Source organism: Myotis davidii, unplaced genomic scaffold, assembly GCF_000327345.1.
Source record: "Myotis davidii unplaced genomic scaffold, ASM32734v1 scaffold1069, whole genome shotgun sequence".
Lineage (NCBI taxonomy): Eukaryota > Metazoa > Chordata > Mammalia > Chiroptera > Vespertilionidae > Myotis > Myotis davidii.
The window spans coordinates 2,271,480-2,285,901 of NW_006300018.1; the positions used below are offsets into that span (position 1 = coordinate 2,271,480).

A 14,422-nucleotide genomic window follows, 5' to 3' on the forward strand; every position below is an offset into this window, starting at 1 on the left:
GGTGTCCGGCCATCGCGGCCCTCGCTTCGTCGGCCTCAGTCGTCTAGGCTGGGCAGCTAACATTTAGTAAAAAACGAGACGCCGGGTGGACGCCGAGACGCCAGAGTAAGTCATTTGCTTCAGAGGTTCCCAGGCTGGAGGCCCGTTTCCTTGGACACTCTTCTCTCGGAACAGAGGGAGCCTCGCCGTCAGCCGAGGTGACAGATCTGGACTCTAGCCTGGCTTTTTATTCCTTCGCTGTGTGAGCTTTGTCATATTTCCCAGGGCCTTGTTCCCCCCCCCCCCCTTTAATTTTTTTTTTTCTCTTGCAGTAAATTAAGTGGACTAGACTGCCTTTCCTAAAAAACATTGGGTCATTTCAAAGTCACAAGGCACTGTATGGTGTTCCCAGGACTGATGGACCACTTTTGTTCTTGGTGACACTTAAGTTTTGAACTGAAAGCATGATGGCCTTCGGACTTTGCTCCTTAGTTGACTCTGTATCTTCCGAGTCGGAGTTTCCTGAAGTCCCCTCTTCCGTGGACTCTGCTTCCCCGGCAGCATTAAATTGTGGGAAGGTTTATGTTTTGGATGGTAGTGTGATTTGTTACCTGTTTCCTTTCTCTCTGCAGCTTGCTAGGAATGCGAGTAAACAATGTTTACGATGTGGATAATAAGACGTATCTTATTCGTCTTCAAAAGTAAGGCTTGTTTTATCTTCTGTGATTAAATGAGATTGATTTTTTTTTTTACCTGCACTTTTAGTCTGTTTCACTGAGTTAGCATTGGCAAATGCTCTAAAGAAAAAATCGACTTTTTTCTTCTACAGACCAGACTTTAAAGCAACACTTTTACTTGAATCTGGCATACGAATTCACACAACAGAATTTGAGTGGCCTAAGAATATGATGCCGTCTAGTTTTGCCATGAAGGTAAATTTTAACTTATACTTGAAAGTAAATTTTAAGGCCCTGAGGTTGGTCACTAGCAGTTGAAGTTTTAAAGTAGAGATAAAAATAAAGGTAAGAGTAGTTGATGGACACTGGAATGAATAAAGTGGATGTTTCCTCACTTCTCCTTATTACCCATCACACCCAATTGTGCTCCAGATCTTTCTGTTCCCACAGTCAGTATTCAAGTTCAAGCTTTTGTAATGTTCAGCCTTGTCGTCCCTTAACTATAAATCTATTTCGTGTATCACAACAATTCTGTATTGGACCAAGATTAATTTTTTTGAAAGCATCTTTTTCATTAGTTACCTCACGTTTTAGGATTCCCTAATTTTTGAATATCCCATGTCTTAGCGTTCTTGGCTTTCCATGATCTGTTCCTCACCTTCCCCACTCTGCCTTTTCCTAGTCTTGTCTTCCATAGCTCACTTTTGAGCTATCAATCTGCATTTTGTTGGAATACTTGGTGACATTGGTATGTTAACAATTATTATATTTTTTTACTTTTCTCCTTGCTTTTCTTTGTACTATTAAACTGGGATTCTGCATTGTGGACATGTTACTCATTTGCTTATTGACATAACAGATATACTGAAAGTTCATGTGACACAGAGGAAAGGTATTCATTCGAATCAGATATACTTAACTTTGAATTAATGGTTTTGCCACTCATTTTATAATTTGGAAAAGTTATTTAACCTCTTGGAACTTAGTTTCTTTGAATGTGAAATATGGATAATACCTCCCTCATGGGGTTATTGGTGAGGATGAATTGAAGTAACATGTAAAGCATCTAACACAATGCCTGACACATATTAGGCATCCATATGTATTAATTTCCTTCTTCCTCTCCTCCTCACTTTCCTTCAGAAATTTATTTGTTTTGGCATTGTGTTATTTCATTAGAGGCTTTACAGAGAAGAGCCTTATCCCCAGCAACTTAGAATCTGTTTTGGATTGCAAGTTAGGTAAGTGCTTCCCAGATCACAAGGGCTGTCATAAAATTATCAAATTCCTAAAAGTTTATTTAATAGTCCAAAATGGGTCTTTTGGAGATTATCCTTACTAGTAATGCCACTTTATGTTTGTGTAGCACTTTTAAAAGTAGATGGGTAATGCATATTTCATTTAAGTTAACAACTCAGTGGATATGAAGAACATTTAGTTTTGCAGATGATGTAATAAGCAATAGGATATAATTGTGTAAACATTCCCAAATTAAGCTACAGTATCAATGGGACCTCAAACACTTTAAGAAAACTTAGAATTTTTGAGTTAGGTGTACATGTCAAGCTAAATGTATAGAAAGATTCCCTCTAATGGAGCAGACAATGTTAAACACTTTATAGATAACTTAAAGAGCTGTTATTGTTGTATGATACAGGCAGGGCCATGTCCAGTACGTGGTAAATCACAGTGTTTGTCTCTAGTTCTCACATTTGGGGATGCCAGCTATTGCTCAGTGGGTGAAAGGTTGTTTTCACCAAGCTGCTAATAAGAAAATAAGCAAACAAAACAGGATTTACATATGTACTCTGTGTCCACACATACTCATGATAAATAATCCCTTTTTCACCATTCCATGGTGCCAACTTTTGTTCCTCACAAGGATGCCTTTTATGGTCATTTTAACTCTACTTTTTTTTAAAAATTATTTAATCCTCACCTGAGGATATTTTTCCCATTGATCTTTAGGGGAAGAGTGGGAGAGAAAATGGGAGTGGGTACATATGTATGTGTACATATACATATACATATACATACACACACACACACACACACAGATACAGTTGTAAGATTTTTTTTTAGGGGCTACAGAGTAGTCTTATTTCTGCTCCATATCTATAATAATAAAAGTATAATATGTAAATTGACCGAACGGCCAAACAGCGTAACGACTGTCCACATGACCTTCCGGACGATGCTGCAGCCTTAAAGGCCTACTCTTGCACAAATATTGTGCATCGGGCCTCTAGTACTTAAATATTTGTACTGAACAATGGTACAAGTAATCTAAAATAAATGGTATTTATCAAGTAATTTGTATTCAGGTTTAATATGCTAATTTTATTCTAATTGCTAATAAGAACAATAACTTTATGACTAGGGATGTGAGGAAGGAGATTTCATAATCAATAGGAGTTATTATATTTGGATTTCAGCTAGGTTGAGCAAAAGCTTGGAGATAGTACCAGAAGATTCTACTTGGGTTATATCAATAAAGTTTGTGGCAATAGCGGGTAATTGGACATAAGTTGGAGGACTAATTTCTACAATACCAATAAGCTCATGGTTTAGAATTTGTATTTGAAGTGGAAGATTAATGGAAACTTAATTAATTTTGAACACAAACACACAAAAGTAAATTTGGGATACTTAAAAGATTGGAGTAGAAAGAGACTTTAAAAAAAAAAATGTTTTTGCCCCAGCTGATTTGGCTCAGTGGATAGAGTGTCTACCTGAGGATTGAAGGGTCCAGGGTTCGACTCTGGTCAAGGGCATATACCTAGGTTGCAGGTTCGATTGTGGTTGGGTGAGTGCAGGAAGCAACCAATCAATGTGCCTCTCTCACATCAATGTTTCTCTCTCTCTCGTCTCTCCCCCACTCTTCCTCTCTTTAAAAACGAAAAGGTTATGGTTTTGAGTGAAGTCATCAGGTTGAGAACAAGGGATTTGGCAGTGGTATAAAACAACAAGTAAATTTCACTATGGGCCTATTATTATCTACTTAAATATTGAATATAAAATACTGTTTCAGAGTTAGCATTTAGAGTTGTCTAAACCAAAATGTTTTCCCTCTTATTACCTGCAAGCTTTTATTTTATATTGTTTTATTTGCAACTTTAAAAGTATTCCTGATGCTAATGGAAAGAAAAAAACATATTTATAATCCAATACCAAATGATTAGGAATTAACTATACTAGTATAAATGCATTTTTCTTCTGTTTCTTACTAGTGCCGAAAACATTTGAAGAGTCGGAGATTAGTCAGTGCAAAACAGCTTGGTGTGGATAGAATTGTAGATTTTCAATTTGGAAGTGATGAAGCTGCATATCACTTAATCATTGAACTCTATGATAGGGTAAGTTAAATTTGGGGCATTGGGAGAGGGAGAATTCATCATTATATTGTTAATTATTCATATATTAGTGCTGTAAAACGGCGGGGAAACATTTTTTCTGTATCAAAGGCTATTATTGATACATTAGGATAATAAATGCCAAACAAGTTAAATACAGTTTTCCAGTTATTAACTGAAGATTAGAATTTAGGCAGATCTCAGCCATTTAAAATGGCATTATGAACGTAGGAGATGAAGATCTGAGAATTGAGGACATCATCTGTTACATTTCAGGACTACTGTGATGCAATCAGAAAATACATAGTTGTGTCATAAATAAGACAGCAGTTGAGACTCAGGGACATTGCCATGTTTTCATAGTGTCATCAGTCCTAAGAGGAAGAATGCTGATGTGTTCACCATTCTTGCTCCCTGCCTCTCACTTATTCCACTAGTCACCAAATTCTTTCTTGGAACTATTTTATGAGCCATTTACAGCAAAATAAATTCTATATGCATCAAAAATTTAAATGTATAAGAGGAGGAATTATAATGTAGGAAGAGAAAAAAACTAGTGGTTCAATGGTCAGTTATCAAAATCAACCAAGGTCTCTAAAACAAAGGCTCCTCAGTGAGGCAAGGTGACCTGGCTCTTGATTTAGTCATGTGTCTGGATGTGTAGCCATCTTTGAAGTGGATGCTTTTTTGAAATAGATGCCTTTGCAACCAAAGCTTAAGTTAGGTACTTTCATTACAAAAAAAGAGAAAACCCAACTGTCAGGGCTGGGACTGGAGATGAAACATAAGGCCTAACCACGCTTATGTTTCCTTTGTATGATATTAATATTTTCAACTCTTTAGAATGACAGGAAGGAGATATATAGTTGAAATAATATCAAGAATATTGTTTAATTTTTATAAACCTAACTTCAGGAAAATAAGTCTAATTTAAGGAAGATCTTTGTCATGCTCCTATGGAGTGGTGAGCAAAAAATGCAAATAGTCTGGCTGGTGTGGCTCAGCAGTTGAGCGTCCACCCATGAATTAGGGGGGTCAGAGTTCAATTTCCAGTCTAGGCACATGCACGGGTTTTGGGCTCCATTCCCAGTGTGGGGCTTGCAGGAGGCAGCCGATTACTGACTCTCTCATCATTGATGTTTCTCTCCCTTTTCCTCTCTCTGAAAACAATAGAAAAAAATTTTAAAAATGCAAATAGGGGCTCTGAATAGAAATATTAGACCTAGTTTAATAAAACTAGAGAACACAGAAGACAAAGAGAAAACAACCAGAAAGGAAGACTAATTGCTCATGAAAAAAGATCAGTAGACACATTGTTAACCCACAAAAACTGAGAGACCATTTCAGAAGACAGAAATTACTGAGAAGTGGGTTAGAAGCAATAAAGAAAAATACATGGTACAATTTTATGTTTCAGAAAACTGGAAATGACAGGTGATCAAGTGAGTACCTTGCAGGTCTTTCCACAGGCCAAAGAATCCTATCATCACTACTCACTTTTCTACTACCCAAAACTAACATTTCATGGAGCTAGTAAACCAGCCATCTTCTACGAATAATTCTATATAAAGTCTTTCTTAGAAGTATGTATGTTCCACCCAGCTGGCGTGGCTCCATGATTGAGTGTTGACTTATGAACCAGGAGGTCACAGTTCAGTTCCCGGTCAGGGCACATGCCTGGGTTGTGAGCTCTCTCATCATTAATGTTTCTATCTCTCTCTCCCTCTCCTCTGAAATCAATAAAAATATATTTTAAAAAAAGTATATATGTCCCATGTCAAGGTAGGGTTGCATTATTCATAGAGATTACTAATAATTCAGAGTCCCAAACTTCAGCAAGCTTTCTCTGTATATTAATGCCTAGAAGAGCAACATGAATAATTCCACAGCTTTGTACAACTTTGAATAAATTTGTGTTCTTAAATGCTATACATATGTAAACAAGGAATCATAGAAGTCATGTTCTCATGCTGTTTAGCAGACTTGTGTAGGATGTATCAACAGAGTATTCAGAAAAGTGCTATTAGCCACTTAGAAGGAGTGCAAACATCATTCACCCAAACCACAATTGATTTAAAAACATTTTTTCAATGTAAAAAGTGAAGCCATAGAAGTACTATGTAAAAATATGGATTAACATTGGTGAATTTGGGATGAAAAAGACTTCTAAACCTAACACCGGAAACAAGTACTAATAGAGAGGACTACTAATTCTAGAACTGCATAAGGCAGAAAACACTGAACTGTATTGGAAGATGAAAAACTGGGAAAAGATATACATATTTAATTTTATTGATTTCAGAGAGGAAGGGAGAGGGAGAGAGAGAGAGAAACATTAATGATGAGAGATTCACCACTCAGCTGCCTCCTGCACGCCCCCAACTGGGAATTGAGCTGCAACCCAGCTATGTGCCTTTGACTGGAATCAAACCTGGGACCCTTCAGTCCGCAGGCTAATCCTTTATTCATTGAGCCAAACCAGCTAGGGCTGGGGAAAGATATTTTAACTTGTGCCATAAAAAGATGTGCATGACCCTATGTATGCAATTTTCATAAAGCACTTAAGTGGAAAAAGGCAAAGCGCTTGATTAGACAGTTCAAAAAAGAATAAATACAAATATAAAAGCATGAGTACATGCCTAAATTCATGAATTACTGAAATATAAAAAAACAGGATATTTTTCTCCTTCCTCATACTTCCTTTTTTCTCAGCCAATCTATATTAATAAAAGGGTAATATGCTAATTAGACCAGATAGACTGGACATCTTCCAGACATCCTTCTGGACAAAGCCACGGTGGCAGGAGCTGAGGCAGAGGCAGGGGCGATCAGGCAGGCAGGCAGAGCGGTTAGGGGCGATTAGGCCGTCAGGGGAGAGCAGTTAGGGCCAATCAGGCCAGCAGGGGAGAGCAGTTAGGGGTGATCAGGCAAGCAGAGTGGTTAGGAGCGATCAGGCAGGCAGGCAGGTGAGCGGTTAGGAGTCAGTGGTCCAGTGTGCTCCCGCAGGGGGAGCTCCACTCAGCCACAAGCTGATGGCTGTGAGCACAGCAGTGGTGGTTGGAGCCTCTCCCACCTCCTCAGACATCCCCCAAGGGCTCCTGGGCTGCCATAGGGATGTGTGATTGTCAGCTTAGGCCCAATCCCCTGGGGAGCAGGCCTAAGCCAGCAGGTGGACATCCCTTCAGGGATCCCGGACTGTGAGTAGACATGGGCTGGGCTGAGGGACCCCTGTGTGCTCCCCCCCAATCCCCATCCCCTGCATGAATTTTGTGCACTGGGCCTCTAGTATGTAATTAAACAATTAGAAAGTTTGACAACCAGTATTACCATAAATGTAGAGGAACAAAAATGGATAAGAACACTTGCAGAAGATTATTTGATAGTATATAAGATGATTTTTAATGTTTATGTACATAACCTTTGACTCAGGAATTTCACGTCTAGTAATTTGTCATAAGCAATTGAGACATTTCTCTTAGAACCAGTTTTGCCATTAATGAGGTAAATTTTTGACAGTTACAAAAATAGTATATTGTCTGGTAACCATTGTTTCTATTGAAATCAGTGTCAATCATACTGTTGCTTTGAAGGTTATTTGGCCCTTTTATCTGGAAGCCTTAAAATTTTTTGGTTTTGGTTTTCAGTAGTTTGTTGTGATGTGTCTAGTTGAGTTTTTCTTTGTAATTGTCTTACTGGGGTTCATGTTGCTTCTAGAATCTTTGACTTGGTATTTTTCATCAGTTTTGGGAAATTCAGCCATATTTTCTTTTGACTTGTCTACCAATTCACTAATTTATTGCTATCAGGCAAGAATCGTTTGGTATCATTTGGAATTGCTCTATTATCTGACACCTCTAAATGACTTAGGTTTATTGGGTAATGTTGGCTAATATATAATTTTAAGGTGTACAAGATTATAATTCAGTATTTGTGTACTCAATTTCGTGCTTCCCATCCAAAGTCTAGTTTTCTTCCATTACCATATATTTGACCTCCTTTACCCACTTTGCCCTCCTCCTACCCTCTTTCCCCTTTGGTAACCACCATTTTGTTGTCTGTAGCTATGAGTTTTGATTACCTGTTTTTATGGTCTGTTGTTCCTTTGATTTAAATTACATTGTCTTGTTTCTTGACATGCCTGGTTATTTTATTGTGTGCAGGCATTGAGTAGGAAAAATATACTGTGAGACCTGGAAAGATGTCTTCATTTAAAGATGATATTTGTTTGCCTTTTACAGTTAGCTAAGGGCACAATTCCAGATTACCTTACTTTAGTTAGGAATTGAATTGATTAGAAGTTGACCCTAGGAAAGCTGGTATATTTCCAGTTTACCCCTTCTTCTGGGATGTATACTTTTGAGTTCACTACTCATAGCTGAACTTATCAGGTCTACCCCTCACCACCATCCCCCCAAGACTTTTTGCTTGGGCCCTGAACTCCAATTTTTATTCCCCTTAGTTGTCCTGTGAGTCTATCAGAATTTAGACAAATGATCCTAGGGGAAAAGTAGCCCCAAGTATGGGGCTCACCTTTCTGAGTTTTCTTCTAGATTTTGGTCCTGTAAATGTTACCTGCCCAGTTAGCATTTTTTTTATTTCTTTTTTTTAATATATTTTATTGATTTTTTACAGAGAGAAAGGGAGAGGGATAGAGAGTTAGAAACATCGATGAGAGAGAAACATCGATCAGCTGCCTCCTGCACACCCCCTACTGGGTATATGCTCGCAACCAAAGTACATGCCCTTGACCGGAATCAAACCTGGGACCCTTGAGTCCGCAGGCTGATGCTCTGTCCACTGAGCCAAACCGGTTAGGGCTATTTTTTTTATTTCTTAAAAGGCATGCTTTGTGTATTTTATTCAGTTTCTCTATTTCTCAGTAGGACAGTGGTTGGGATTATCTAGTAATAGTTCATGAATATATTCTCAGTATATAGAGAATTAGGTAGCATTAAAATTGAAGGTTTTGCCCTGGCCGGTATGGCTTAGTTGGTTGAGCATTGTTCCATGTACTTAGTGGTCACTGGTTTGATTCCAGTCAGGTAACATGCCCAGGTTGTGGGTTCGATTCCCAGTAGGTGACATGCAGGAGGCAGCCTATCAGTGTTTCTCTCTCTCCCTCTCCCTTCCTTTCTCCATAATCAATTTTAAAATATTTTAAAAATAAATATATATTTTTTTAAATGGGAGGTTTAACTACTCCTATTTCAAATAAATTCCTCATACTAATGTAACATATCTAGTGTCCTATTTATGGTCCTCTTTCTCTGCCTTGCCCCACTCCCCCAACAAAAGAAAATAAAAAAAATTTTCATTTGAGGGTTAACATCTCTAGAATTTAATTGCAGGCATGCCTTAGGTTTAGGTCAATACACTTATTACCCCTTATCTGTGGTTTTGTATTCCTTGGTTTCAGTTAACCCTAGTCAACCATGGTCAAAAAATATTAAATGGAAAATTCCAGAAATAATTCATAAGTTTTAAATTGCATACCATTCTGAGTAGCATGATGAAATCTTGTGTGCCTTCCCATTCTGGCAATCTCCCCTGCCAATGTGAATCATTGCTTTATTCCAAGTGTGGGGAGCACCTACAGTGTTTTGGACAGGTTCAAGCCTTGGACTGATAAGAGGGCACAGTCCTCTCATTGCCACATGCAAGTCCCAGCTCAGAGGGCAGGGCCTTCTCAGCACAATGATAGCCAACAGCTGTAGTTGTAAGCTTGAACCTATGGTCCGAACACGTGGCCCCACGTGCCTGAGTGATGTAGACTTGGTAGAGTTCAGGTGCATGCAGTTGAGTAGCATTGTAAACATCTTGTGATCACGACGCCCTTACCCTGCCTCGTGGCATCTGCTATAAAATAAAGACATAGCTTGTGGGCATTGTCGCTGTCTCCCAGAGAAACAGCGTCCTACCGAGACCCAGCTTTCATTCTCTTGTCTGTCTTTTCTAAGCCTTTCAGCCGCCCGGACTCAGGTTCACCCTTGGCCGTGCTGGCGGGGCACATACAAGTATCTGTGCTGTATATGTAGCCATCTCTGTTATCAGATTGACTGTCCTGTATCTCAGTGCTTGTATTCAAGTATCGTATTTTATTTAATAACAACCCCAAAGCATAATAGCAGTGATGCTGACAATTCAAATATGCCAAAGAGAGGTCTTAAAAGTGCTTCCTTTAATCAGGGGTGTGGAACGTCCAGTCCCACAGGCCCCGGCACGGCCCACAAAATCATTTGGTCTGGCCCTGCCAACGCATTAGGGGAGAGTTAATTAAATGTTCGACCACATACAGCAGGCTAATTTTTAAGTTGATGATTTTGTATGGCGCTCAAATGATAAATATCCAAATGGCCCTTGACAGAAAAAAAGGTTCCCTACCTTACTTTATAAAGGTATGTGTTTGGGTAGGGGGGCACATAGTAAATTAGAATCCAAAGTTTCAGTCATCTACAAAGGGTCTTGGAACTTATTCCCTGTGGATAAGGGGGGACTACTCCATGCTTGCAGTCTAGGATAAGGCTTATATATCATACATGGACCTTTCTGGGGGGTTTTTCCTGTTTCAGTTTAAACTTAGCACTTAATGATACCTAAAAATTCTTTGAATAGTATGAGTGAATTTGTGTAATCTTTATTATTTTAAAAATCTAAACCTTTTTATCTTGTAATAATTACAGATTTGTAGAAAAGTTGCAAAAATAATACAGAAAATTCCTATATACCTTTTGCCTAGTTTTTCTTAATGTTAACATCTTACATAACCATGGTTCATTTGTCAAAACTAAGAAATTAACATTGGTACATTACTATTAATTACACTGTAAACTTTGTTTGGATTTCACCAGTTTTTCTACTCATGACCTTTTTCTGTTCCAGGATCGAATTCAGGATACCCCATGGCATTTAGGATCTTTCTATTTTGAATTTTCTGAGCAATTGGCATGCATACAGTCTAGGTTCCAGAGGTCCAGTTAGTGATGAGTTTGGAATAGATATTAAGGATTTATATATGATAGTTACGTGCTTGGGAATTTTCATAGTCACTGTGATATCAAGAGATGTAGGTTGGTTGATGATGCTTAGAATAGATCCTGAAGATTGCTCTTTCCTCTGTCTATACCAGGGTTTGATCTTCAAAGTTTTATGTCAAAGATTTTGATGTGTCGTTTATCTAGAATTGACCAGGCTTTGGATAAAGAGGCTATTGTTACTCAAACTCATTTAAGAAAGTCGGTTTATTAATTTGTCTTTTGTTGTTTTGTATATTTCTTTGTTAATCCTCACCTAAAGATATTTTTCCATTGATTTTTAGAGAGAGTGGAAGGAAGGGGGAGAGATGTGAGAGAGACACATTGATTGATTGCCTCCTGCACATACCTTGACCAGGGCCAGGGATTGAGCCTACAGCTGAAGTGCATGCCCTTGACTGGACTCAAACCCGGGACTTTGGCTCTATCTATTGAGCCAAACCAGATAGGACCAGTTTATTAATTTGTAATAAGAAGTTTCATTAGGAAAGGCTCTAGAGAAAGTAAGTTAAGATCAGAAAGTACTTTATTGTGTACATCAGAGTCAAGCGTAGTATTTCCCAAAATATGTCCTTGCATACCACTTCCATAAAATAATAGGTGTGCCTAGAAAAATGAGTCCCATAGTCATAAAAATTTGAGGAACTTTGAGAATAAGGTAAAAATTTAACTCTAAGACTTATTAATTTCTTTAATATGATAATGTGATATGTACATTTCCTGGAGAAAGATATGTTATGTAGAATTCCCAAAGCTTACTTGATCACAGAATTCTTTTTTTTTTTTTTTTTTTAATGGGAATAGGGAGAGCCATCTTACAGAATACTTTTGGGAAACCTTGGTTTAAGGAAAGCCTTTTCAGGGAGGTAACTGCCTTCCTGGAATCTTTCAGGTGTTCTGGGTAACTGCACAGTTTGATTCAGTAGACATTTACTAGTATTGTGCCCACCTTCTATGTGCCAGGCTCTATAGCAAGATCTGTTTTTCAAGTCACATCTTCCTGAACAAGACACTATATCAGTGATGGCGAACCTTTTGAGCTCGGCATGTCAGCATTTTGAAAAACCCTAACTTAACTCTGGTGCCGTGTCACATGTAGAAATTTTTTGATATTTGCAACCATAGTAAAACAAAGACTTATATTTTTGATATTTATTTTATATATTTAAATGCCATTTAACAAAGAAAAATCAACCAAAAAAATGAGTTCGTGTGTCACCTCTGACACGCGTGTCATAGGTTCGCCATCACTGCATTATATGGACTTCTATTCCAGCTCTCTGCTTTCCTTCTCCAGTTAATTTTTTGTTCTTTAACCGTTTGACTGCTAAGGAGCGCTATCGCGCTCTTCTTATTTAAAACAAATTTATGTAAACAATTGGTATTTTTTAATTTTTGTTGTTGCAAAGCAATACAAGTGACTTTATTGTATGAAAAGTGTTTTACATTTTTTCCCATACATGTGCAATTAGTGCCGCAGTTTTAGCATATGTCCGAAAAAATTTGTCAGCAGCCAAACGGTTAAGTTAAATAAGTGTTTAAAAATTTACATGCATGGTTGCTTTGAAGTCAGATCCTTTAGCAGTAGGTGCATATACTCTCTTACCACCTAGTAACAACTTCTGGTTATCTTTCTCTCAAGTGAATGGTGTTCCCATCTACTGAAGCCATTTATCTTGCAAACTCATTCCTCAAGAGATTGGGGCCACTTTACCATCTTCTATGACCAACTTCTAAGTAGTTGCTAAGGCATTTGTGACTATTTTAATTATGCAATAACACCTGTCTTCACAGTAATCAATTTGAAAGGTTGTATTCTTTGGGCAGTTTTATTTCCATTCGGTTCATTTGGTTGAAAAGATTATGTAACAATATTAAATTTTAAAAAGTCTTTTAAACCTTAACTCTTTAGTAAATATTATCATTTTTCTCTATATTTGCCTTCTACTTCCTAAGATACAGAAATTTTTTGTCTTGCTATTTATCTGACAGTATAAACAATTTTCTACTTTTTTTTTACAGTCTTCATAAGTTAACAGCTTATGTTGTATATCATAATTTATTTATTTAACAGTTTTCCCAATATTTACATTTAGGTTGTTTCTTTTTTTTTTTATTGTAAATCACTGCAGTGAATAGCTTTAAGTGTATAGTTTTTTGTTTTATTGAGTTATTACATTAGGCAACATTATCAATTGTGGAATTACTTATACGATGGGTATCACTGTCTTTATTACCACGTAACTACTGCTATTAAAAGACATAATGCGCCCTGGCTGACATAGCTCAGTTGGTTGGAGGGTCATCCTGGACACCAAAAGGTGGCTGGTTCGATTTAGGTCAGGGCACGTGCACACTTTGGGGGTTCGATCCCCGATTGGGGCGCATGTGGGAGGCAGCCGATCATGTTTCACTCTCACATGAGTGTGTCTTATCTTCTCTCTCCCCCTTCCTCTCTCTAAAAAATCAATAAAAATTTTTAAAAAGACACAGTGCAGGTGAAAATATATAAGCATACCTCATTTTATTGCTCCTTGCTTTATGACACTTTGACTTCACCCATGTTACGTTAAGATTTTTGCAACTTGAAAGCAAGACCTTCCACCAGCAAAAAAAATTACAACTCACTTTATTGTGATACTTTATTGCAGTGGCCTGGGACTGAATCAGCAATATCTGTGATATTGCTTGGCTTCTGAAATATATATCTGTTTTGTTTTTCATAATAAGATACAGTGTTTGTAGACTTGTCTCATGAAAGTACAGCAGTAAGTTCAGCTGGTGGTCATCAAGGTCAAATGCTTTCTGTAATTTCATTTCTGGAGCCTTGATGAGGTTTTTAAGAGCCTACATTTTCTTTCTAGTTTTTAAGCTTCAAAAATGATATGGGATAAGCATTAAATTATATTTTATTTTATTATAGGGGAACATTGTTCTTACAGATTATGAATATCTAATTTTAAATATCCTAAGATTTCGAACTGATGAGTCAGATGAAGTTAAATTTGCTGTTCGTGAACGCTATCCTGTTGATCATGCTAGAGCTGTTGAACCTTTGCTTACCTTGGAAAGGTAACATGTTTTGTTTATAAACTCATTCCATATTGTATTAAAAGGTAAAATAGGCCATATGTAAGAATATAAAGAGCTGACATAAGATATTTTATTTGCATAAAAAAACTAATATGGACTGCTTGAACTGCATAAATGTGTATGTAAGCAATTAAGCCTTATTTGAGAGTAGCAAATGTATCTTTTTAGTCTAAATTTGGTGTTATTTCAGATGTTTATTATTTCTTGGGAAAGTGAGGGGATTTATCAGCTATTCTGTGAGAAGATAGATGGATATCTTGGGCAGAGTACAAAAAGATATAGAAATTCT

General features: G+C 37.5%; 1 protein-coding gene across 5 annotated transcripts in view; it reads left to right on the forward strand.

The window, feature by feature from the left end:
• NEMF (nuclear export mediator factor) overlaps nt 1-14,422 on the forward strand; it is a 74,825-nt gene that overhangs the window by 313 nt on the left and 60,090 nt on the right. For 3 of the 5 annotated variants that reach the window (XM_006776087.2, XM_006776088.2, XM_006776089.2), the window contains exons 2-5: nt 612-680; nt 809-911; nt 3,887-4,012; nt 13,964-14,112. In XM_006776087.2, coding sequence (XP_006776150.1) covers nt 612-680; nt 809-911; nt 3,887-4,012; nt 13,964-14,112 — 447 coding nt within the window. The remainder of the gene's footprint in view (nt 1-611; nt 681-808; nt 912-3,886; nt 4,013-13,963; nt 14,113-14,422) is intronic. The other 2 variants (XM_006776090.2, XM_006776091.2) reach the window with 1 other exon arrangement.